The sequence below is a fragment of the Gobius niger genome, assembly GCF_951799975.1.
Source record: "Gobius niger genome assembly, chromosome: 4".
In the NCBI taxonomy this organism is placed as follows: Eukaryota; Metazoa; Chordata; class Actinopteri; order Gobiiformes; family Gobiidae; genus Gobius; species Gobius niger.
The window spans coordinates 13,972,037-13,998,930 of NC_136855.1; the positions used below are offsets into that span (position 1 = coordinate 13,972,037).

Here is a 26,894-nt window from a genome sequence, read left to right on the forward strand (position 1 = left end):
CTTTTACACTCAACACTCCCTCTCTCTTTCTCTGTGCCTCTCGTCAGGTGAAAATCGCCCTCCTCCTCTCCCCCCTCCTCTCACACAGAGGAACAAGCAGCTCAGCTCCTGCAGCCGTTTGCACATGACTGGAGCTTAACTTCACATTCAAACACCTTGAAGGATGATCTGTCCTTCCTCTCAGACTAATTAATGATGTCTGATATTGAGATTATAAACGACTATAATATGGCTTATGTTTAAATATGGGATGAATGGTGCAAAGCGCAAGGGAGGACCATATGACTGACCTGAATGTCTGTCAATGTCTGGAGAAGAAGCCTACTATTGTATTGTATAGTTAGGAAAGCATGTATATATGTGATTTCATTGTAACTTATAATATTTTGCCTGTATCCCCATATATGATTTAAGCATGTTCACATAAAGCAGATACTGGTTTTACTCATAGTTGTAGTCATGTTGATTTATTCACAAATACAATCTTACATGATGTAGCTTGTGTATGTTTAGATTTTGAACCCATAATTCAGGTTATTAGGTTGTCAGAACCTATGGCACAACTCAGAAGCCCAAAACGTCTGTTGTATTCGTAATCCATCAGAGCACAACTTGCCTCCCTGTTAATTATGCAGCACAAAGCCAATGTCTTACCATTGTTTGTTTAGTAAATGAGCGTTGGACTCTTGAGCAGCACACTGACAGATTCTTGGGCATGTCGCCTCACACCAGAGCAGAGCCAGTTTATCTGCACATTGTTATCTGCTTATAGACCTGCTTCATTATGACTCCTAACATCAGCATGTGTCCTTATTGAGAGCGGCGCTAAACTTAGGCACAGAGGGCTTTCCGAAACGCTCCTCAGGTCAAACGGATCTGCACCTGGTGTCTTTTAAACGCAGCTTCCAGCCGCCTTGACCTCACTTCACCTGAGCACTTTTAAACGCTGTAGGGTTTGAGTTTAACATGGCCCATAAAACTATTTTTAGATTTAGCATTTAACAGATACGCAAAGTTACTTGGCTGACTTACTGCGACTGCAATGTTCTAATTATAAGAGAGTCTTTGGCAAATTAGTAAAGCCGTTTCACTCGCGCATGGGTGTTGGTGTAGCGTCCTTGGGCAAGACTCACTACATTAAGGGCCCTATTACTTTGAGACACTTTAATATGCAAATCGTTTGTTATAAAACCCCAAATAAATCATGTGAACGGAAAACTGCTTTATTTAGCCCTGACTTTAGTGAATACAGAACCTCAGGCCTCACACCAAACAGGCAAGGAAGGGAGTGAAGCAGTTTAAACAATAGCTAAATAATAGATGCCAGCTATTAGCAAGATACTATACATAGTGGAGGATATTTGCAACAAAAACTATGACTGGGCTGCTCTAGTGGACACTTTTTTTGATGTTATTGTTTCACTTTCTTATTAGACATAGAAAGTGACATATGTAGAGGTAAAAAAAAAAAAAAAAAAACTCTAAAAGGTTAAGGTTAAGGTACACTATTAATCCCCGTAGGGAAATTCATTCTCTGCATGTGACCCATCCTCAATGCCGCTGGGGCGACCTGTAGGAGCTGTGAGCTGCCAGCCTGGGCCGGTGCTCGGGGACCCATCTCCATGATGTGCAGCCAGGCTGGTGGTCAGAAACACCTGGCTGGAGGATTCACCTATTGTACATGTTTTTAGTGGTAGGGGAAACCGGAGTACCAGGAGGAAACCTACGCAGACACGTGGAGAACATGCAAACTCCACACAGAAAGGCCCCGTCCCAGGTGGGAATCGAACCCAGACCTTCTACTGTAGCTGTGAAGCACGAGCGCTAACTGCTGTACTAACGCCCTGTTGAACCTGATCATTAAGTGATTGGATTCGCAACCCTGCCACATTCAGTGCACGGCCGAAAGTCCTTTCATCTGATCAACATCAAGCACATCATTTAGATTATATAGTTAATATAATTCGAAGATGCACCAACTCAATTTTAAAGGATCTGTATCGTGCTATTTTAGTCATTCCAAAGTGAAGTATATATGATACATTGTACCTCTACCACAGGGTTCTTCAAACCCTGAAGACACAACGCTTCGATTCAGTTTACTCCGCCCCCTCTCTCCGCTCATACAACTTAAAAAGGAAAAATAAAAATACCACAGCAATAAGTGAAGTTACTTCACAATGCAGGTAAAAGGAGTTGACATCTGCAACACAGCTTCGTAAATCAGGTGTTTACAATAAATCAAAATCAAATCAGTGAAATCAAATTTTATCTATAGAGCCCTTTACAACACTCAAGGCGACCAAAGTGCTTTACAATAAAACCACATAAAATTACATTAAAAACATACATACAACCAAACAATGAAACAGATAAAATGTACTAAAGTGTTGCCGTGCTTCTTAATGTTAAAAGCCAGTCTGAATAATAATGGGACTCGTGTTGGTTAGAAAACTTAATCCACTTTGATTGTGGCGAAGGTTCACCAAACATCCATCAAGAGACAGTCACAGAAAAACAATTTTCTGGTGATAGTCCATCAAACTAAGACATAACCTGTCAAACCTGTCATATGCACAATACACAACTCCATGTATATAAAAGTCAGCTTACAGACAGTTTAAGCAAGTTAAGTAATGACTTTTAGTTTTCAGAAGAGCACCTTTTAAGATACCGTAATTACATTAACCCGTATAAATTTAGTCACTGCTATGCATGGAGGCCTGTTTATCCCATGCAGCCAAACTAAATACCAACTTCACACTTCCATTGTGTCTATTTACAATTCAATCATGTCACAAAACAAATTCATTCAACACCATTTCTCGTACACCACTTTACCCAAAGTGAACACAGTAATGAATTCCCCCTGAAAACATTCCCCAGGTGTCAGCAAACCCTTCTCCATCGGGGCCTCTATAAAACTGGGTGGAAAAAGACAAAGCTCTTATCAGTAAATGTTCCATAGACTCAGGCCGGTTTGAAGCCTGCATGCACTCACACCACCACAGCATTTTCCAAAACACAAGTGGCCTTTTGGACCTGAGAGAGGGAATGTTAGATTTTTGTGCATGTACAATCACTCAATGTTCTGTTTAGGAAATGTGAAGATTAGGTGGAAAGGAAAAGGGACCAAAGCAGGTGCCTCTTTTAGATAATAGGGTTTTATGCACGTACTGCTTCGCTTGAGTTCTCAGAAGGCACCGAGGCTAATCTTAGAAATGCAGCTTCGTAAAGTTTATTTATGGTGCATACGTAGAAGCAGCCTACATTGAAAAGACTTGTCACAGGTGAAAAAGCAGATGAGTTAGCCCTTGGGCATCTGTAGCTGTAAGTGTGTCAGCACCCCTCGTTACAAGTACAGAACAATGGTCTGAGAATCTTGAGTCATAATTATATGGTTGTCTTTCACACGTCATCACAGCATTCTGTCATAAAAACCCTAGAGTTAAAGCTGTTCTCTGTGCGTTGAAATGCACAATGCATAAAAAAAAGCAAATAACTGACTGAAAGTGAATATCAAGATCGATCAATATGAGAAAATGAGCCATGATAAAAATGTTGCCATATCGTCCATCGCTCTATAATCACTGGCCTGCCTCATCCATGTAAAACAAAAATACTGCATGAACTTTAAATTGCAAATGATTTCCTCGACACAACCCTCTGTTCTCTGCATGTGTTCATCTATATAGTCACGAGTCAGACTGAACGGCCTCATCAGGAGCTCCTCTGAACTGTCTGTGTATAAATCCATCTGAAACGCTCATTCAGATTCACCAAACTGTGGACAGAGGCTTTGTGAATTATTTAACAGGGTCTGCAGCCGCGCACTGGGATTGCGATTCATGTTCAGACAAACAGAAAAGTTGGTATGATTGGGATTACGTGCAGGTCGTTGTAGGACCTTGTGATCGGGAGGTAGGTGGTGAGTGAGTGGTGGTGATCACGATAGCTGTAGGAGCAGACGAGCAGCCGCACTTCCAGTAGCAGAGGTTACAGCACGTTTCCCACCTACATGTGCTATATACAGTTAATAAGCAAATGTAACATAAAAAACATTATCACCAAGGACATCTTTATCACTATCTTGCACTTTGTTGGTTAGAAAATGCAATATTGATCCAAAACAACAGAAACTAAATATTCAGTAGTTTCACTTCCTGGTCCAATGAGCGAGCCGAAATAAGCCCCTCAAACTCCCCCTACCCTTGCTCCCCTTCGCTGTGCAGCTGTTTCAATAAAGCAAAAAGAAAAGGAAAAGTTTGGCCTGTGTTTTTACTTGAGAGGATTGAGGTGAGGAAAGCATTTTTCCTTGAGGACAGTAAACGAGTCGGCTGCTCCTGGAATCTTGTCAGAACACTTTAGTCTGTTCAATGTGTCTTTCCTGTAGCCGTTAGCATTTAGCATTAGCAAGCGAACATCGCAAATTATGAAAGACCCAAATGTTTTCAGCTGTTGTCAACCCATCAACCACATTTAGGTGATGTCAGAGCAGGGAGCAGACAGGCCATAGGTCCATTCTGGAGGAGCACAGAAGGGCTGCTGGCTTGAGGGCCATCAGCCTGTAAGGGGGTGCTGCTATCCGGCCTTGCAATTGCACAGCGAAGCAGCAAAAAAAAAAAGAAAAAATCTTTATTCTATTTGTTTAACAGCTCTGTTGTTAATTGGTGACACAGCAATTGCGCAATAAAAATTAGGCCAATTATAAATTCATGTCAATATGTCTTTGTGGACACGTGTGTTTACACTAACTTGGGCCGGGCTGGTCAGAGTCCAGGGCCGTTTCTTAGTCCCAGTCCACGCCTGTTTTGTGACTGAACAGCTTATGCTCTTTAAGGACGTTGTTTCTTGTGTGAAAAGCGCCCTCCACAGACAGCAGAGGGAATTGCACATGAAAGGGACACATTTCAAGCCACCTTTTTAGCTATATGGTAAGAAATCAATGGTGCCGTGATAAACACAAGTAAAGCTCAGAACAGAAGATTGGAGCGCTTCAGGAGTAGAAGAAACAACCAGATTACTCAAAACTGCATGAAAGAAGCAGTCTATTTGTTTTCGAAATGTAGAAATAGATATAAAATGATTAAAAGAGCCAATTTTGTATGACATGCAACCTTGTATGTGTATCTGAACCGAGCACATTTTCTCCAGTTTGACACTACCCAAATCTAAAAACCTTTTTTTTAAAAGTGTCAAAATAGCAATAAAAACAAGGATGAAAACGCAGCAGAAAAAACCCCAAAAGATCCCGTTAGTTAGGCCAGGTGTTAACTTTTAATTTATTTCACAGGTGATCCAGCCCGCGCTGATGCGATGGCGGCGCTGTCCAAATGTTGCCTTGTCTTTTCCTTCTATCATTGTCAATGTCAATGTTTATTTTCTTATTATTTCAGAAATGCCATTCCGCTCTGTCTTACCATACTCAGTACCTCCCCTCTATTAACAGCTCTGGATAAACAAGTTTGTAGTTATGAGTGTTTGTAGTACTTTTTTACAGTGCAGGTACTCCGGTTTCCCCTACCACTAAAAACATGTACAAAAGGCCAAGATGAATGAGAGAGTGTTTGAGAGTGTGAATGGAAATTAGCGCAAGGCTAATATCTGGTGTGACATTAACACGCACTGTCCCGACCAAATAAACCAAACTAGACTAAATGGTCACCATGGCCAAAAGAAAGAGTCTCTTATTTTTCAGTGGCAATAATGTCCATAACATAACAGACTGCAGAGATGAGGTTTTAAAACATTTTATTTACAATTTAACTTTACAATTTACATACAATTTCAAAACTAACAATCAAAATGGAAAGCATTGTAAAACTATTGTTAAACGTACAGATCTCTCAAGAGTTGATAAAGACTGAGGAGTTCACTCAAATTAATGCAAACATTTCTGATTATGATTCATTTAACAGATAAACACTATTTCATAAGCAAATGTTTTCTTGAGAGGAAAAGGGAAATGTTTTGAAAAAGGTATTTCCAGAAGCAGTCTTTTAAAAGTAAATTCAAATATAATAAATCACTAAATTCTACAATTAATTAATGTAATTGAACAATTAATTTTCACACAGCCAAAAAGAACCATTTAAAAAAAAATGGTGTTAAGCAACATGTAAATAGATGTTTGATTCATCATAATAAACAGACAATTTCAGAAATAAAGAAAAATGTTCTAAATGTTGGATGTTGAAATGTGCGTTCATGTGTTTTTTTTTTAGAATATCTCTCTGGGTGAATGTTTTCTGACAGACTGAGCAGCAGTTAGGCTACTCTCACAGGTTGAACACTTTTAAGGTTTCTCTCCTGTGTGTGTTCTTATATGTTTCTTGAGGGTAGAGAGGCGTGTAAACTTCTTCTCACAGACATGACAACAGAAAGGTTTCTCTCCTGTATGTGTTCTTATATGTCTCTTGAGATTAGAGAGTCCTGTAAACTTTTTTTCACAGACCTGACAGCTGTAAGGTTTCTCTCCTGTGTGTGTTCTTATATGTTTCTTGAGGGTAAAGTGGTTTGTAAACTTTTTCTCACAGACATGACAACAGAAAGGTTTCTCTCCTGTGTGTGTTCTTCTATGTTTCTTGAGGTTAGAGAGCTGTGTAAACCTTTTTTCACAGACCTGACAGCTGTAAGGCCTCTCCCCTGTATGTGTTCTTCTATGCACAACTAAACTAGTTTCATGGGCAAATGTTTTGTCACAGTATGAACAACTAAAAGGCCTCTCTCCTGTGTGCACTCTCATGTGAATTAATATAATACGTTTATGACCAAATCTCTTCCCACAAACATGACACTGGAGCTTCTTCCTCACTGCTCCTCCGTCAGCTCCGGACGTCTCTCCATTGTTGACTGTAGCGCTCGTCTCTGGTGCAGTCTCGTTTTGGGCGAAGACTTTGGTGCTTCTGTCTCTGCTCTGGACCTGGTTGAGGTGATCTCCATCAGCCTCTGTTTCCATCTGTGCCTCTGAGCGGCTGAATGGAGGTTCCCAGTCTTCATCATCGTCATCAGTGTCAGACGAGTGCTCAGTGTGTCCCTCTGTCTCTGAGCGGAAGTGTGGCTGTGAGCTGATGTTCCCGCGCTCAGTTTGTCTTCGCGGGGAGGGCTCGTCTCTCTTCACGCACACAGCACTGGACTCTGGGAAACACCTGGAAAAGGATAAAACATGAAAAGACGGAACAATAATGTGACGGACGAGTTTGAAAGTGTGTGAACCTACACTGGCAGCTGCTCTCCCTCCCGTGTGACGCTCTGCTCTTCTGGCTCCTCTTTGATTCGTGAGGTCTCGGTGATTTCCTGTTTCAAACTTGGACCAGTGTCCACTCTGACCAGTACGACTCTCGGGCTCAGTATCTGGCCCAAGAGTCGCTGATTCCTCCAGGTCTCGTCTTCGGAAGCACGCAGTTCCTCCTCACACTCCACTGTCGTCCTTTCAAACAGCGCACGTATCTCTCCCGCCGCCACAGCCAGCCGCTCGTTCACAAAAGCTCTGAACGTTTGGCCTTCACACATTTTTACCAACAGCCCTAAAGAGAGACAACAGAGAAAACAATGAGGTTTCAGCTGATAATTCACATGTTTCTCTCCTGTCAAATAAAGCTAATGGTAGGGCTAGACTTTTAAACTCTCACGAAAATAAATGATGGGAAATAATAAATTTGACCTTTAATTGTGTTTTTAAATAATTTTGTGTAATCTGATCATTAAGTGGCCACATAATACTAACGTTAACATATATTTTCTGTGGCTGTTACTCTTCGGTTGAGCTAACTGACGATTAGCTGCTAGCTTCTGAGAGAGAACAACTTCAACTTCATCTGGATTAGGTCTAACAGTCATGAAAACAACCCTGAAAAAGGTGTTAAACATCCATATAAAAAATTCTCCACACAGAATGAACACATTTACTCACCTGTTCAATGTCTAAAATTAATAAAATCACAGCCGTTCACACAACAGCAGCAGCAGACATGGGGAAAGAGCGGAGTGTGGTGTTGCCATGGTGACTTAACTGTTTCTCTACAAAAGTCTGAAATAAAACCACTACACACAAAAATAAAAAAGGATAAATGCCGTTAAGTCCTAACGTATGAGGACTAGGGCAGGGTAACAATGCCAGTCTGGAATAGAAAATGAAAAGTTAAGTTATTGCTGGTATTGAAAAAAATAAAAGCATCGAAAGCAGGCACCGAAAAGAAATATAAAATCTCTATATTCAAGTTTTGACAAACAAACAAAAAAGAACAAATTTGGAAAGAGAAGGCAAACAAAAGGGGTAAAGCCAAGTGGGAAAATTTGGGGGAAATTTTGAAACATTTTGGGAAAAACATGGAAAAAAACTGGGAAGATATGGAGAAAAATTGTGAAAAAAGTTATTGAGAAAGGGACAATTTTGAGAGAAAAAAAAAAATCAGAAAAATTGGGAAAAAGTGGGGGAAAAAAGGTTGAAAATCTGCCCTTTTGTAGTTAAAGGACGTTTCTTGGTTGAATTAACATTATTAATCTGTTTTCTGTTCTATATGACAAATAATTTAATATAGGTATCGAAAAAATCGTTCAGGTATCGGGATCGAAAACCAAGTACCATTAAAGAAGTTTAACGGTACCCAGCCCTATTCCTGGATACGTAGGCCCACAGGGGGAGCTGTTTAGGGTGCCACCGATGCAAAAACTAATGGTTAAGAATGGCCACTGGAGAAGATCCAAATGGTACTCGAAACGCAGCTCCTGTCATGATTTTAATGAGAGAACAACTTTGCAAACTGGTAAAAAGCTCTCAAAGGTCAATCATCCCTTTAATCAAACAAGAATGCTCAGACATCCTGTGGACAAATAATCAAAGCCAATCAAAACAGCTGGACATATCTTGATTTAGACAGCCGATGCCTGAACTTTGATAGTACTGCATAATTTGATGGCTCCTGTTGGATACAAGAGTGTCACAAAATCCTTGTCACTTCTAAGCTGCTCTCAATATTCAAAGTGTTTTTTTATTTTTTTTTTCATTATAGCTGACCTGGCATCCTCTTCTTCTCATGTTACATGTAACAAATGTGACCATGTGGTTTGTCGGTGTCATTTTATACTGTTACGTGACCTTTTGTCTTCAAGTGGGGAACAAAGGGCAGTGACAGTGAAGCTGACATTCAATCTGTGCATCTCCAGGGCAACACGGGAGATACAACACCCTGTACAGACAACTGCGAATATTGTCGCCAAGGTTAACTTTGTGTGACAGAACAGAAGATACAAACAACCAACAAATAAAGACAATATAAACTTTTTGATTTGCAGTTGATGACACTTTTCAACCATCAGCATCATACGCGAAATAAGTTAAACCCTCAGCGTTTCGGACTGAGTGCCAAATAAATGAAGACAATGTTGAATTGACACTCAATTGGCTTCTGCTGCCATGCTGTTGCTACACTATGACATCACTGCACGCCCTCAATATTCACATATCGGCTAGGCATCACAGTTTATAACCCACTATTGCTTTTGTGCTCTGCTTTTGTGTAACTATACTATATTTTACAGTGCGGTAAGGTTTTGTTTTCCGCTTCTAAAAACAATGTTTCTGTGCTTTCCTCAGCTTGGAGTGTTCACTTAAATACGCTTAGACATGTACAAATACTATAAACTATACTTTTGTGTAATTTGGTCCTTGACAGATGTTTGAGTATTAGTTTTAAGTGATACTGTAATGCTTTTGAGGTTTTCCAAGACAATTACCCATAATTTGCAAAGTAGCTTGACAAAAAAGTGATAGTCTAGTTAAGCCTATAATTCTAGGGTTTTTACATTGACGTCTATACATCTTACCATAATAGCAGTGTACAGAAAAAGGTTTCAATGTTTTGCATTTGAATCTTTAAATGAAGAATTCAGTAATGTCATCTTCTACTACAATGTAAATATTTCTTTGAAGCAAATTTTCTGACTTTAAGAAGGATTTTCCTTTTTTACATAATAAAATAAGTGATCAGTAAGTGTAATGTAAATTATTGTCACAACTATTAACACCCCCTATTTAGAGGGATATTACACAGTTACTTAAGTACATTCATAAGAAACTGTACTTCTTAGAGCAGCTTTAACAGAACATACTTTTTATTTAGTACTTACAGGGATTGTCCGACCTAAACACTCTAAATCATAAATCTGATCTTTCAAACAGTTGCTCAATATTAGTCCCTTCATATGTGTACATTTATATTTCTATTCAGCAGAGACTAGAGTGCCAGGGCAAAACATTGTTTCATCACTTCTGGTACTTTGTACTTTAAAGTGGCATTATGGAGCTTTTTATGCACAAAAAAAAAGAAAAAGAATGTTTTCCATCATAGTGGCCTCTATGACGCTCCATAATCAATTGTTTTTTCAGGGTTTCTGGGAGGTTTTGTATGTGTGCCTACCAGAGAAACCTACCAGAAACCACTGGCCACTGCGATGGAAAGTAAAGGATCCCTCCTAACCAGCCATACAGCACCCATAATAAACAGCAACAATGTGTCGCACCACAACTATGCATATGACACCCAGAACTACGTGTCACTGACGGCTGGTGAACATGGGCCTGTAGATACTCTCTGTCACTGCATCCAAAAGATCAGTTTGTGGATGCAAAACAACTTTCTCCAACTAAACTCTTGAGAACATGTTTTTGGCCCACAGACACAAAGACAAAGTGTTATCAGTCACCTTGAGTCTGTCTCTCTAAAACCAAAAAATCTGGTTAGAAATCTAGGAGTGATCATGGACTCAGACCTGAACTTAAACAGCCACATCAAAGTAATAACATCAGCAGCTTTTTACCATCTGAAAAACATGGCTAAGATCAGAGGAATAGTGTCAAAACCAGAGAGACTTATCCAGCAGGTTAGACTACTGTAACAGCTGCCCACTGGCCTCTCTAAACGCGCTGTTAGAGCTGCAGTACATCCAGAACGCTGCTGCTCGAGTCCTGACAAGAACCAGGAAATACGACCATATTAGTCCAGTGCTCTGTTCTCTGCACTGGCTCTCAGAGAATAGAATTTAAACAAGTACTTAGCACCGAAGTCCATCACTAACATGTTACAGCCATATGAACCATCTTGGGCTCTGACAACTTCAGGGAGGGGTCTCCTGGTGGTTCCCAGAGTCAATAATAAACACGGTGAGGCTGCGTTTCAGTTTCCTGCAGCTAAAATCTGGAACAGGCCTCAACTCTGACAATGTTCAAATCCAGGCTGAAAACTGTTATTTTTGCCCATGCATATGACAACTGAAAGTATTTTATCTGCACTCTTGCCTTTTACTGTAATTTATTCATTTTTATGTTGATTTTCTCCATTTCCTTGTAATTTTACGCAACTGTGAAGCACTTTGAATTGCCTTGTGTATGAATTGTGCTCTACAAATCAACTTGCCTTTCCATACAGCCGCTGGGCAATAAAGTTTTAGTTTTCTTCATGCCAAAAGTTCCATAATGCACCTTTAATAAGTGATGGCTAAAAGACCCGGTGCTCCGGAGCTTGCATCGCTTCCTGAAGCAGACTGCTTCGGAGCCTGTTTCAGTAACAGCTGGTCATGTGACTGTCTCGAAAACCTTGAGCGGCGAGGCGCTAAACCACGGATGTTTTCTGGTCCATATAGCGATGCAAATCATTAGAGATAAATAAATGTGCTGTATTTCCCCCATTTCCCATTTAAAACTGCCACACGCCTGTTTGAAACTTCTCTTGCACACATGATTGCGTTGGTGCTTAGGTCTTGTGTATGAGAAGTCATGATAATAAAGTTTGTCCACAAGAGGTCAGTGTTCAAACAACAGCTCAGAGACTTTGAAGCTTTTGCCAGGAAAGCCTCAAAGCATTATAAGGCTTCACTCGCCCATCATTACCATTAATGCATATGACGAATAAACTTGGACCTTGAACCTTTTAACTGGTGTAAAAATATAATTATTTTGTAATTACTTTTTGGCTACTCTCTGCCAAACTCGAGTTAGAGTACTTCAAACAAAAATGGTTGAATCATTGATCTAAACTCCCATTTTAATAATATGGTAAACACATGCCTTATGTGATACATACAGTAGTCTACTATCTGAAAAACACAATACAACGTTGAAACTACAACCACTGTGGCCTTGTTGATGTTCATTTCAATAGCATGATTAAAAATAGCAAATCTAAATGTTAATGAATTCACTGTCTTTGTATCTCCCCTTTCACTGCTCAGATCAATGACCACTTCACCTTGTACTGAGCGACTGGGTATAATTTCAGTTTTATTATTCTGGTCAGTGAGATGACAGCCGAGAGGGCGATCTGCAGGAGCTGCTATCAAATGAATCAATTTACATAATATTTCAAATTAATGGTGGCTTTGATTCATGCACAAAACATATACTGGTGATTGTGGACACACGAATTTCAATAAGGGTGAGCAACACTCCTATCCTGGCATTGTCATGGTGTCATATGTCCGTGCCATCAAGGAAGAAAAATAATCCATAGATGGTTTAACCTGGTCGTTCAGTACATTCAGGTACAGTATTTCCAACAACAAAACACTGTTCTTCTACTGTATCTATCTTCAGTATTTTACATTGTTTTGAGCAGATTCTGAAGGTGTTTTCTGCCTCACACTTTACAGTTACATAAAGGGCTGTGGTCACATATGGGGGCGCAGAAGGCTGGCTGATCAGGTGAATATGATTTGGCTCCAAACGCCGGCGCATGATGCAAATAGAGTTATGAAATGAAGAGGCGCTCAAAGAAATTAATACTATGGGAAGCTCAAGAGCAATTTCAAAAATGCACTAAGCTACTATACATGTGTTGGCAATTGCTACACATATTGGCTATAAATTACTTCATAGTGTAATCTGTGTGTGTAATATACGACAATGGTACTGTATTTTAGGCAGTGTACAGTATTTACTTAAACATATTGTATATTGTGTGCTCACAGAAAACCGGTGTTCTGTAGAAGTCAAAAAATGATGATGAAGTTGCCAGTACAAAATAAAAAAGGGATGTTGAGCGTATTTGAATAGCTGGTTAAGTCTGCCCTCTGTAGGTAATTTTTAACATTACAGTTTTGTGATGGTGCTGCTTAAAAAAACTCCTTAACAGAATCATTGCTCGCTTTGGAAGCTTGGGTAATTTGTGCTTCCTCAAACTAATACACTTGGTTTGGTCAGTCTGCCTTTTCTTACAAATGTACAAAGCTGTGGATTTCACGACCAAATGAGCTTAAGAGCTTAAGAAGTATTGGCTTAAAACTTCCCAAAAATGCACCAATTTGTCACTGTGCATGAGTGAGCGACTTAGTGACTGAATTAACGTTGTTTGTCGTTTGTTTTTATGCATCTTATACAGTATGTGTGGGTGTGTGTCAGCTGCAATTTGCAACTTGCTTTGACAAATGCAACTGCAAATTCACAGCAAAAAGGTTTTCAATCGACTAGTTTCAAACAAATGTACAAAAAACTCAGGGACAAAAAATGTCAAATATATATTTTCAGTGTAAAAAGTGTAAGATAAGTTTTCCATATGAAAAAAACCTACATAATCCTTGTACAACATTCAGCACTACTGTTGCTATGTTGAAGTTATTATCTTCCGCCTGTGGTTGATCTTTAACAGTCTAATCCACTGGAGCATTGCCTGTTCTGTGTTGGTGTTTCCAGGACACAGTTGTGGAGACGCAGCATCCCTGGAGCTTCCCCCTCCTGACCTCGGTTCATCTGAGAGTCACTTTGACGTAAACATTTCATTCAGCGTTTGCATTTCAACACAGCAGCAAGTAGAGTTCAGTTTGGTTGGTCTGTTATGGATGGGAGTGCAGAGATCCAGGCACTCGGGGTCAATGGGAAAACGCTTCAACTGTAGGTGAGTAACATTAATTTACTATTACATGTTATGCCACAGACTTATCTAACCTTTCCCTACCTAACTTAATCTTTGCAAATACTTGAGCAGAGTACACCCTGGATAGTTAAGGACCAAAGAAAGGAAATGTATTTAGTTTCCAAGCAAAATGCATTTAAATGCTTGTAGATTCAATGAGTCATAACGGTTCACTTGGTGCACAAAGTGAAATCCCCCCGTGATAAATGTGATGTGATACATATGAGCTGTTTTGTCAAATCAAATTTTACTCATCATGACTTGTGTAGAAAAGGATAGAGCTTTTGGAAATAACTGTAGAGCTGCTGAGAGCTCCAGCGCGACAGGTTGAAGATACTGTGCTTGGGATTTGTTGATTAGCTTTTGTGTTTATGATGTTATAATTATTTAAATAATTATTGAGTAACTTGCAGTTACTTTGTATAGTTATGCGTCAACAGCAGTAGGGGTGTATCATTACTTTTTAAAATCTATTCCAGTACTTTAACGATACTTAAAAATTATACTTGATACTAAAAATAAATACAATACCGACACCTGAACAGTACTTTTTGCAATACCTATACTTAAGTTTTTGTTGATCGATTCCGATTAGATTTTACTTTTTTCATGATAAAGTAAATACATGTGGCTGATTTATGAACTTGGATACAGCTTCCTTTTATACAAACCTCAGCTCAAACAATATCATTGTTTTCCCTCCAGTATCATGTAAAGGGCCTATATCACCAGCCTGGAGGCTAGTTGGGGACTCGAGTCACCACTGGTCATGGAGATGTCTCCGAGACGTCCCCTAGAGAGTCTCCAGGTAGTCTCGATGAATACATGTTTGATTTCAGCGGTGATCTCTGCATGGCCTCCACATGGTCTGCGAGAGGTCTACTAGAGGTCTCAAGCAGTTGTGTTGCGAACACTACTGTAAGACGTTTCTGAGTCCCCACATTGTCTCCGAGACCTGTCGGACACCAAGGAGATCTCAAAGAGACTCCATGCGACTCTCTGAGATCTCCTTGGTATCGGGGACTGAAACGTCTCACAGGTTAAGAACAACAAATAGTGTTGCCACAGCTGCTGAGACCATGTAGACCTCTCAGAGACCTCTCAGAGACCATGCGGAGACAACGCTAAAATTTAACCTGTTTGTTTTCATCGAGACTACCTGGAGACTGTCCTTAATGGCAGGGTTGGTATCGGAGACATCTCCGTGACCAGCCACTCTAGTCTCCAACTTGTCTTCAAGCCGGTGAGATAGGCTCTTTATATGCGCGCAATCAGTCCAAGTTACAGAGATGTTGCGGAGACTGCCGTACACACAGTAATCTCCAACTGTCTCATCCAAACAAAGAGATGCTGTTTCTGCCAAAGAAATTGCTGTAAACCTGACGATGATAAAGACCCATGACGATTATCGAGATTGCCCAAAGTAGAGATTGCGATTTCTATTACATTTTTGTCATCAAGAACCGTAAAACAGAACAATAATGTTAATTCATTCCGTAAAGGACTTTTATAAAATAAATTATCTTTTAAATGTGTATTATTTATTTAAGATGAAACAACCAAGTAATTTTCTTTAGCGCTGTCCCTGGACCCAACAGGCATCAAAACTTGGTATCTAAAGTTTTATTTATTTTTGTCGGTATCAGTTTTTGATACCAGTAGTACCTACACTAAAAGTCATCATGTCTCCGCAACTATTATTTTAGTTTCAAACAGTCACCTCTGGGGGCCAATATAACTAAATCAAGCACAAATGTTTTAATTGAAGTGCAGCATCCGGGATCCCATCTCCAAATCTTATGCCAGGTTTGGTCAGGAATCCATTTCTTGATCATTAGGAATTGGGTTGACGGGTAAAGATCATGGAGCATGCAAACTCCACACAAAAGGCCTCACGTCGTCTGGGAATGAGGTTTGTTTTCCATAGGGATTTTCATGTAAAAGGTGACTAAAACTATTACACCAGAATGCCGCACAATAAGTTAATCTCCTCTTTACTTTCTGTAGACCCTGCTGATATGAAACCCAAAGCCTTGTCCGTCAAAGAGTGTGCTTGGACCTTAGAGGAGTGCCATTTTCCAGACGATGGATCCGCTCAGAGCAATAGCCTGTGTCTCCCAAACATTTTCAGACCTAAAAGAGTTAAACCCCTTTCCAAATCTCAAAACGGTCCCACTTACGAGGTCTACTACACCGCGAGGGAGTTGTTCATGGAAGTCCTGGACCGGCGTGCCATCCGCGAGCTGACCAGGCGCGCCACCAGCGCCAAATCCGGGCCAAATCGCTCCTCTTACAACCAAACCAAGGACCAACACATAGACCTATCCACTGAGGGAGAGTACGCAGATGCCTTAACGTTGTTTTCCGTCGTTTTGAAAAGCGGTATCTTCATTGACGGGAAACACGCTTCGGATTTGACGCTGGACGGATGGCAAGGCGTTCTCAAGAGAAACGGCTTCCAAACCAACTTAATGTCGCTCACAAGATTGGAAGATGTGGCCAAGCTTGAAATCCTCGCAGCTTTTTGTAGCCACATATCGAGACGCTACCAGACTTTGTACAGGCCAGGACAAAATTTAGTTATAAAGAAGTATCAACTTTTATACCAGCAAGAGCCATCTTCCTTGCATCTCGCGCTACTCTGTGATGTCAGCACGGGTTTCATTTGCAACATGTTTCTCTATTGCCCTGAGCAAATGCAGAAACAAAGTAAAAAGCCAGTGGTCCAGCAAGTTGTAAGCCATCTGCTCAGGCCGTTTTGCAGCCATAGCCACGTGGTCCGCGTCAACATCTCCGCGTCGACGGATGGAAAACTCACCAGCATCTTTTCGAACTTCGGCGTCAACCTCCACTTTGTGCCTTCTGCTAAAATGCCTCCAGATTTGACAACTCCGAGAAAGCAACTTCCAAACCAGGAATCAATAATGGCCACCCATATCCAAGGCTGGACGGGCCCCGCACTGTTTCGCCTGTTGGACCTCAAAGGAGCTGAGGTCGACGTGTTCCTACCTGGCCTGTGGGTGGCGCTGCACGTGGTTTGCATCAATACGTTTGTTCTCCACACACCAGGAGAGCCAAGGCTCGGGGAGGAGAGGAGAGCGGAGTTGGATGAGTTTACGAAGTCTCTGGCCTCTCGTCTCGTGGTGGACCCCAGTGTGCCTGTGCCAGTGCTGCCGAGACTGCACAGCTCCTACCAGGACGGGCCTATAGCAGATGCCAGTACGCAAAGGTTAGTGCCCACATGCTTATTCATCACAAATACACACACACAAATAATGGCATACTTTAATTTCATGGAAAATCAACGTTTCTGAGGATTTAACCACCTCATAGTTACTGTATATCCTCTTCAAAAACATGCTTGAAGTGGTGTTTTGTTTATTCACATGTTTCTCTAATCTTGCAAATTTGGCCTGTCTCCCACTTCAGTCCGCAGAATTTCCATTGTGTTATATAGTCTCGACACCTTCACTTGTCCACAATCAAACTCTCTCATTAGCATATTTACCAGGCATCTTTTTTGTAAGTTTCAACTGCTTTTAATTATCTCATCAAGCATAAAGATAGTTTCTTGATATTATTTCAGGCTGTGGTAAAAACAAACAAATCTATTATGCAGATTTTATGCAAAATCTACTTTTTCCAGCTTTACATCATGTTATGTCATTCCCTCATTAAAAACATGCCTGAAGTGTTGCCTTGGCACATACACGTATTTTTGAGTAATCTGTAAAAACTCTGATGGCGGCCATTTTAGGGATAGGTTTGCCTGAGTCCTCCTAGGAACGCCCCCACCTCCTGGAGACGCCTCCGAGCTTTGGTCACCAGCCGAGTAACCAACCACTGCTCCTCAGCAGAACCCCCTCCCCACTGATGCCACAGACAGCGTGTGGAGGGGGCGTGTCTGAAAGAGTCAGAGGTTCTTAAAGAGACAGAGGCCTATTTCAAGACATTCGCTGCAGCCATTTTGAGAAAGCAATTTTATACAAGGCAGTTATTCTAATTTACTGCATTTACAGACCAACAGAAGGTTTGGTCGTCATTGTAGTGTGATATAGACTGGTGCTATGTGATTGAAAAAAGCATAATACCCCCTCTTTAACATGCATTTTAAGTTGTGGTCCAAAAACCAAGGGTATAAAATAGTTGTACAAGCCTGAATAAAGCATGGTCCTGTAATTGTCATCAAATCAAATTTAGTCCAGCCATTGGTGACCAGACTAGTTTGTATTGCAGAGTTTCTATTGCTTTGAATAGAGATGTGTTATGTAAAAATCATAATACACAAGGATATAAATATGTTACAGAACTTCATGACAAACATTTTACAACACTGTACCTTTAAACCTCGAATTTGTATTGCATATAAATTACACTTTCAGTGGCATCACGCAAATATAATAATAATCTTAAGTATGTATCATCAATACACGATACTTAGACACAATGGGAATATTGATTTTTTTTTTTATGTCGGGTTTAGTGTCTTTTAGGACCGTGTACTTACATCCTGTCAGCCTATTCTTTCATTGTGCAGGCCCACCGAGACCAGCAGTTGTAGTCCAGTCCTGAAGGATGAAAAACAAGTGAAGAGCCATCCAGGAGTCTGCGGTCTGGACAACTCTGGGAACTCCTGTTATCTCAACGCAGTGTTCCAGTGTCTCTGCTCCACAGTGCCCCTAGTGGAGTATCTGCTACAGCACGACACACGCAGAGACATTACCAAGTACGATTTCATGTAATAATTCCCCCCCAAAAAAAGCATTTTAATAGCTAGGCTACATCATAAATACATTCAGTCGTACGCTCTCCTCTGTGTGCAGGTGTAAGTGCCGCGTGGCCCTGGTGTTTGTGCGTCTCTTGGAGCAGATGTGGCTGGGCAGGACGTCCCGCTGCGCACCTGTGGAGGCGCGGTCCGTGCTCTGCTCCGTCCTACCTCAGTTCAACAACCACCTGCAGCAGGACGCTCAGGAGCTGCTCATGTACTGCATCAATGCCCTGCACGACGACCTCAAGAAGGTTCATACATGATGCCAACAAAGTCACTAGATCAGAATTATACTTGAATTTGGTGAATAACCTCATGACTTCACCTTGAAATAAATAGTTTATGAAATCAATCTGCTTTAAGCTTCTGGATAATGATTAATGCTGCATAGGCATAGGTTTATTTAGGATTTTTGTGTGTATTATTGTTTATAGCTACCCATATTATTACTCTGCCTCTAGGTTGCGAAGCGTCAGTTGGGGCCGGAGCGGAGGAGGAGCGGTGTGAGGTCGGACTGTACCGCGGTGTCCCGTTTGTTCGAGGGGCGTCTGAGCGGGGTCACTCTCTGTCTTCACTGTGACCATCAGGCTCACAGCTCACAGCCGTTCACCATCCTGTCTCTGCCCATCCCCGCGCACCTCATCTCCTGCTCCATACAGGTGCAGAGGCAGAACACTTCGAGATAAGAAAACAAGGAATAGCTTTCTAACTGGTAGAGATGAAAGAGTCTTAGTTTCTTTGTAATTATTCCCAGGTGTCGTTGAAGGAGACGTTGTGCTTTGAGGAAATGTGTCCTTTGCATTTGATCCAGGGCTGGGCGACATGCCAAAAAAATGTACATCACCTTTCTTCCTTGAGCCTAGATCTAAACAAAACAAAGATCAAGTGGTCACCTGGATTTAACTAACTGTTATGATCTGGGGTTGCTGCAGTTGGACAGGTCTAGGTTCAGCAACACTATGTGCCCAAAGAATGCAGGTTATTCCATCAATGGATCCAATCCATTGAATTTCTTCTTCCCTGATGCATAACACATCATTTTCTCACATGGATGCGCCACCACAGAGTCCAGATATCAACTCCACTGAGGATCTTGGGGATGTGCTGGAGAAGGCTTTGTGCAGTGGTCACACTCTCCCATCATTATATAAGATATCGGCGGTAAAACTATTCCAACACTGGATCTTTTGACATTGCCAAAGCTTATTGACACAATGTCACAGTGAATGTATGTTGTAACCAAAGCTAAAGGTGGTTCAACAAAATATTATAGGGTGTGACCATTTTTGTATCAACTTTTTCACGATTTGTTTTTATTGGTATATGCCCAGCCCTATCTTTATTTATCATTCAATGCCACAAGAGGCAACTTGAGAAGTGCAGTGAGCAATTGCAATGCAGCCTCTGGTGACCCATCTCAGCTCAGGTCGATCAGGGCTATATATTGTAGGCAAAGTTAAGAGTTGTAATTGTTTCGGGGGTTTTTTCTACTTTTGGCGACGTGTAAAGAAGCAGCAACCTTTGTCTCTTTTGGTACGGCTGCATTTTTTACCTTTTTCTGTGAACGACATGTGTTGTTTCTGTGTTCCACACTGTTTGGCTGGATAATTTTGTACATCTTTGTCATGTTTTGTGGGGTTCGTTTTTATTAGTCCATGAAGGTCCTGAACAAAGCATCTTTTTATAAGTAAACAAACACATTGAGACCTACACATTTCTTCTTCTGAAACACTGAAGAGGCACCAAGAGTCCCCCACACCTGCAGCACAGGGGAGGCGTCACAGGAGGAGCTACAGGATACAGGAATGGGACAGACGGGGAGGTATCCGGGCAAGACTCAAAGCTAAGCCACACGCGCCTTCTGTCTCTACTATTGTTCTGGCTAATGGACGTTCACTGGAGAATAAAACAGATAAACTGCTGAGCTCTTCCCAGAAGATGGTGAAAGACTGTTGTGGAGCGGAGGGAGCTGCGCAGGAGGAAGAGGAAGGACGAGGTGGATCTGACCAGTGCAGGACACCACGCTCTGAAACAGGGACAAACCCAGGAAGTGCTGCACCGTTTCAGAGGATCACAGGATCACTGAAGGCAGCCGGCCAGCCTACTTTTGTTTTTGTTTTTTTGTCTTTTTGACTTACATCTCGGGTTTTATATCACTTCCCTTCACCCTTGAGCAGCAGGTCATAATAGTCGCAAAATTAGTGATTATATGTTTTACTCATTAAAAGGATATTGTTTTTCAGGACTGCCTGTCTCTGTTCTTCGAGCAGAGCGTTCTGACCGGAGGGGAGCAGATGCTGTGCTCTGAGTGTGGCCTGAGGAGAGAGACGGCTGTGGTCACGTACCTCGACAAAGCCCCGGAAATACTCGTCCTGCACCTCAAACGGTAAATACAAACAACATTATGAACTAGAAATGCAATGGCTGCGCCATTGCGATTGACTGCGGAATTGCGGGAAGCGAATGCAGAAATTGCATAAACTGTTCAAATTGCATAAATTGGTAAAATGCATAAAATGTCATGTTGCATAAACTGTATAAACTGCATAAAGTGGTAAAATGCATGAATGGTAAATTTGCATAAATTATGTAAATTGCATAAACTCTTTAAAATTCATAAATCCTAAATGGCATAAACTCTTAAGTTGCATAAATGGTTTAAATCCCATAAAGTGGTTATTTTGCATAAATTGTTAATATTGCATAAACTTTTATATTCCATAAACTGGTCAAACTGTTGAAATGGCCTCAGTGCTTGATTGGCAGAAGCTGCACAAATGGCTGAAAGTCCTGGAGTCTCCCCATTGGCTGGATTCCCCCCATACACACTAATGCAAAAATTTCAAACTCTCGTATAAAAAAAATGGAAAACTGCAGAAGGCCAATTTTTTCTCAAAACCCACAAGTTGCAGAAGCTGAACATGCACAAAGTGCAGAAATTGCATAAAATGCAGAAAAAAGTGCAGAAAAGCATGGATTTGCGGCAGCCCCATTATAAGTCAATGGGAAAAATCTCCGACATTTTGGCCGATTGCAGAAAAACCGTAAGTTGCAGAAGTCCCAAAAGTAATAGCACCCTTCTCCTCAACATGCGGAACATTTTGATGCATAACTTGCATAAATTGCACAAAGCATGAAGGTGCTGAAAGCTCTAGAAAATCGGGAAAAAGATGGAAGAGGAATAATAATAAAGAACATGAAAACCAATAATTGACTGCGGAAGAATTCCGCAGTCAATCAATAAAGAACATGAAAACCAATAATTGACTGCGGAAGAATTCCGCAGTCAATCAATTACATATGCTACTATAATACAACATTGCACTGCCATCTTTATGCCTTAAAGAGGGGGTATTATGCTTTTTTCAATCACATAGCACCAGTCTATATCACACTACAATGATGACCAAACCTTCTGTTGGTCTGTAAATGCAGTAAATTAGAATAACTGCCTAGTATAAAATTGCTCTCTCAAAATGGCTGCAGTGAATGTCTTGAAATAGGCCTCTGTCTCTTTAAGAACCTCTCACCCTTTCCGACACGCCCCCTCCACACTCTGTCTGTGGCATCAGTGGGGAGGGGGTTCTGCTGAGGAGCAGTGGTTGGTTACTCGGCTGGTGACGAAAGCTCGGAGGCGTCTCCAGGAGGTGGGGGCGTTCCTAGGAGGACTCAGGCAAACCTATCCCTAAAATGGCTGCCATCAGAATTTTTACAGATTACTCAAAAACACGTGAATGTAACAAGGCAACACTTCAGGCATGTTTTTAATGAGGGACTGACATAATAACATGATGTAAAGCTTGAAAAAGTCCATTTTGCATAATACCCCCCCCCCCAAAAGACAAAATAAGTGATGTATGGAGATGTCCACTTTTTTTTTTTTTTATCAGATCTACACACTAGATCAGTGATTCTCAACTGGTGTAGCTATGGGACCCACCTTCAGCCTTTCATTATAAATCAAAACCACACAGACAAAACAATAAACTTTCAATCAAAAAAGCAGCATGTTGCTGTTCATTTTCATTTAGTTGCATCCATCCATCTTCTTCCACTTGTCCGTTGCCGGGTCGTGGGGGCAGCTGTTGGAGCTGTCCAAATCACAATGCACCAGCCCTTTATGGCTCCTCCTGCAGGTGGTGGGTCCACAGAAGGACGGCCTCATGGTTCTAACAGGGCCTGTCATAAGGGGCTTCTTTAGTTGCATATATATAAATAAATAATATGTCCGCACAGTTTTATTGAGGTAAACATTGACCATAAGTCTTTCATTAAGTCATTATTGTCTGCAACCCACTGAAAATTGTCCCACTTTAGGGGACAATCAAGTTGAGATCCATTGAGGAAGTGATATAATCAAAACACTTATCTAAAGCATATGCACAACACCCCATTATAAAATGCCCCTTATAAAGCAGGTCCCATGACTGCACAGGTAATATAAGGGATGGGGTAAATGGTCGATATATCCTTTTTAGATGCATGTGTCGTGTGTGTCGTCTCCTGTAGTTTCGGATGTAAAGGGAAGAGTCAGGTCAAACTCAGGACGAACGTGGAGTTTTCGACAGAGAAGCTGGACCTGAGCCCGTTCCTCTCCAGCTCTGTCCACAGCTCCTCACACTCCTCCTACAGTCTGTACGCTGTAGTGGTGAGTCAGTCATACAAATATATGTGGGGAGGGGGGGGATTTGTTTGGTATTTAGTATCCGATTCATTTTTCTTACAACTATTGTGTAACCTAGATTTTTCTTTCTAATTTAATGGATTATTACTGATTTTTGTTGCATTGATTAATCAACATATCTAAATCATGTTTGTTCATTTATTTTGCAGCTATTTAAACCTTATTTCAATACATTTGCAAACAATAGACATATATTATAAAATGTATTGTAAATGTGTGGGTACCAATAGAATAAATTCGACTTTTATGTATCTATTCCTTTTGAGTCATAATGTATTGTTAACCTTAGTCATTTTGTGTCACCCGTGTCTTTTCCCCAGAACCATATCGGCCACTTGCACATGGGGCACTACACGGCCCTGTGCTTCAACACCGTCTCTCAGACCTGGCACTGTTTTGACGATTCCGTGGTGCGGCCGGTAGAGGGCGTCCTTGTGCAGTCTCCTCACGCGTACATCCTGCTCTACAGCCGCAGGCCCTTCCAGAAACCGCAGATACAAGGACTATGATCCCGTCAGTGACCTCAAAAAACAAAGCCATGCGTTTACATTTTGTGTTGGTTTGTAAACAAATAAAGAAAAAAATGGTAATAATGATGAGCATGCTTCTGTGAGTTAAACCATATGTTTTTGGCCACTGAAAATCTCCTGCCAACGATTCTCTACATATTCTCTCACACCAAGTGCCTTCATTGTCTTGTTTCACAGTTCGTAAATGTTTTCTTTGGTCTCCGATCTCAGCCTCCACCTGCCATACATTCACAATACCTCCATTGTGCATGAAGCCATGTCACTTCACAGGACTGACTCATCAGCTGTTCCTGGTACTTCAAACTTCGTGCACCCCGAGAAACTCATCCAGATCCATCACATTCACAAAAGTATTGAGCCTTACAAAGCTTTTCAAAGTGTTGTGGACATCATTCATTCATTCATTCATTCATTCATTCACTCCATAGTGATGATAAACTACTATTATAACCACTGCTGCCCTGGGGTAGACTGACTCTTGGACCTCCTCCATCTTTCCCCAACAAACCCACCACATTCAGAGGCAAGGTGGGTTTAGTGTCTCGCCCATTGGCATGAAAGTAAAATGGTAAATAGTCTCAACTTATATAGCGCTTTTCCACCTACATTAGGCACTCAAAGCACTTTACTGCAAGGATCCACTTACCCATTCATACTCCCTTTCATACACCAATGTACACAGACACTGTGGGTGAGACACGACAGTGTGCACTTCCAGGAGGTGGGATTTGAACCCCCAACCTTCCAATCATGAGACGACCCGCTCTACCATCTGCCCCACTGTCGCCCCTGTCACAGTGCACATTTTACACATATCATAAAAAGCACACTGAAATATCAACTCTAAACCAACAGGACTTGCTTGAGAACAGGTCTGTTGTGGTTTAATCCTTTTGTTGTCGTTTGCAGAGGACATTTTATCATTTAAAGACACGTCTGTTTTGTCATTTCTTTGGTGAATAGGGAATATACTGTGAATATGTAATAAAATAACTGCTTGTATTTTATTCTATTCACTGGGTGAAATGTAACATTCTGTGGCCTTAATCACATTTGTAATTAGCTCATTTAAACAATTAATTTAGAGTAGAGTAGATGTACACTTCATGGCAGGCTACTGCAGTAAATAAAAACTGAGTCCAGTGGTACAGGTTTTTTACTTTTCAAAATGCAACCTTTCACCTGGCAGGTGTTGTTCAGGTGCATATAATTTTGCAGACCAAAAGTCCCGTGACGAGATGTCTACTGTTCAGGCTGCACTCACTAAAGCTCACAGGCTCCACGACCTGCAGCAGAACACTGTAGGTGAAATAAACAAGGCACACACAATGAGATTAATTTGAAGCCGTTTTAATAAATAGTCATATAAGTTGTTGGTTAATATATTTGTTACATCTGAAACATTTTTTTAGAGCATTAGAAATAAAATCAACATGTACAAGAAAAGGGATAGTAATGAACTCGTGCGAGGCAAGACAAGTCCCAATCAAAGTCCCGACAAATCCGGTTTCTGGTCCTCTAGATTCAGAAAGATCCTTTGCGTCATGTTCCAAGTCCCACAGACAATGGCATCTCACAAGTGCTATACGGTATCATCCCCGGTCAGACAGTGAACGCATGGAGACTCAACTCAACCAAATTCACCCGAGAAATGAGTGTCAAACCAGCATTAGGTGGAAATAACTCTTTAGTGATGTTGAATACAATACAATGTGACGACAGAACAGGGCACAGACAGTGGACCAGGCTGTTGGTCCACATTAGTGACACTGGAGCTGTATAGAAGACTTGTGGAAACCAGAGGGTAAAGTTACTGTGGCGAACCTATATTGTGATAAGCAGTGGCTTAACCTTCCTGAAAATGATAAAAAACAGGCAGCAACTTTTAAAGCGACACTGCAGGACATTCTGGGTCACATGTTGCTCGCTCACAACTGCGCCTAAACTTTCACAAAACTGTAAGAAAGACAGACAATACTCTTCTTGCTGTGTGGTTACTGAAAATAAGGCTGGCTGTTGTCAAAGCAAAGCAGCAACATCTCCTCTGATTTGGACTATACTCCGGTTTATGTAAATAGAAAGTGCTTTATGCCATCGTTCATCAAAACAAATCATTGCAACACAAACTAAAAGCTAAGCATAGATTTGGCAACCTAAAAGTAAAATGCTTGGAGTTATTACAGGTTTTTCCACAAGTCTCCACTCAAAACCAGCTTAAAGGAATAGGCCACCGTTTTTACATACAAAGATATGTTCTTACCTCACTTTAGTCGAGTTAATATATCCCCGTCTGGTCTTTGTCCGCGCGCTCTGTCACGCAAACGGAGCACATACGCAGCCTCTCCCACATGTCACATAGCTCCGAAAAAGCTCACGATAGAAGCTACCAAGCTCTTCCACGTGTTCCCTATTTAAATAAAGTTACGTGAAGTGTTTTCATGCGAAGTATATTTACCCAGAAATGTAGCATGTCGATTTTATAAGCAAATAAAAAGGGGGACTATATTGTGAGGCGTAATGATACGAGGAGCACAGCGTCCGCGTAGTAACTCCTAAAGACTTCCCCCGCTCACTTCCGTCAATAACCTTTAGGAGTTACTGCGCGGACGTTTTACTCCTCGTATCAGACCTCGTATCAAATAGGGAACACGTGGAAGAGCTTGGTAGCTTCTATCGTGAGCTTTTTTGGAGCTATGTGACATGTGGGAGAGGCTGCGTATGTGCTCCGTTTGCGTGACAGAGCGCACGGACAAAGACCAGACGGGGATATATTAACACGTCTAAAGTGAGGTAAGAACATATTTTAGTATGTAAAAACGGTGGCCTATTCCTTTAAAGGCTAAAGCAAGATCAGTGTCATTTCAAAAAATACTAAACGACGTGATCTACATAAACTAGATTGATTGCATATTGTAAGTGCAAAAAATGTGGCTATGTGAGAATAGGCTGCGTTCACGTGACGTTAAAACATTCTTCAGACAGAATAGATTAGCATTGAGATGGAGGCC

At 41.1% G+C, this 26,894-nt stretch overlaps 1 protein-coding gene across 1 annotated transcript; it reads left to right on the forward strand.

Annotated features, from left to right (window-relative positions):
- Window positions 1-13,760: 13,760 nt before the first annotated feature.
- On the forward strand, window positions 13,761-23,873 carry LOC306962353 (uncharacterized protein). Its single transcript, XM_079555472.1, has 8 exons — window positions 13,761-13,886; window positions 15,912-17,133; window positions 18,442-18,630; window positions 18,728-18,923; window positions 19,134-19,331; window positions 20,916-21,058; window positions 23,182-23,320; window positions 23,677-23,873. Exons 2-8 carry the CDS (start codon window positions 15,923-15,925, stop codon window positions 23,863-23,865), a joined length of 2,265 nt encoding a protein of 754 aa, XP_079411598.1. The 5' UTR covers window positions 13,761-13,886; window positions 15,912-15,922; the 3' UTR covers window positions 23,866-23,873.
- Window positions 23,874-26,894: the final 3,021 nt, after the last annotated feature.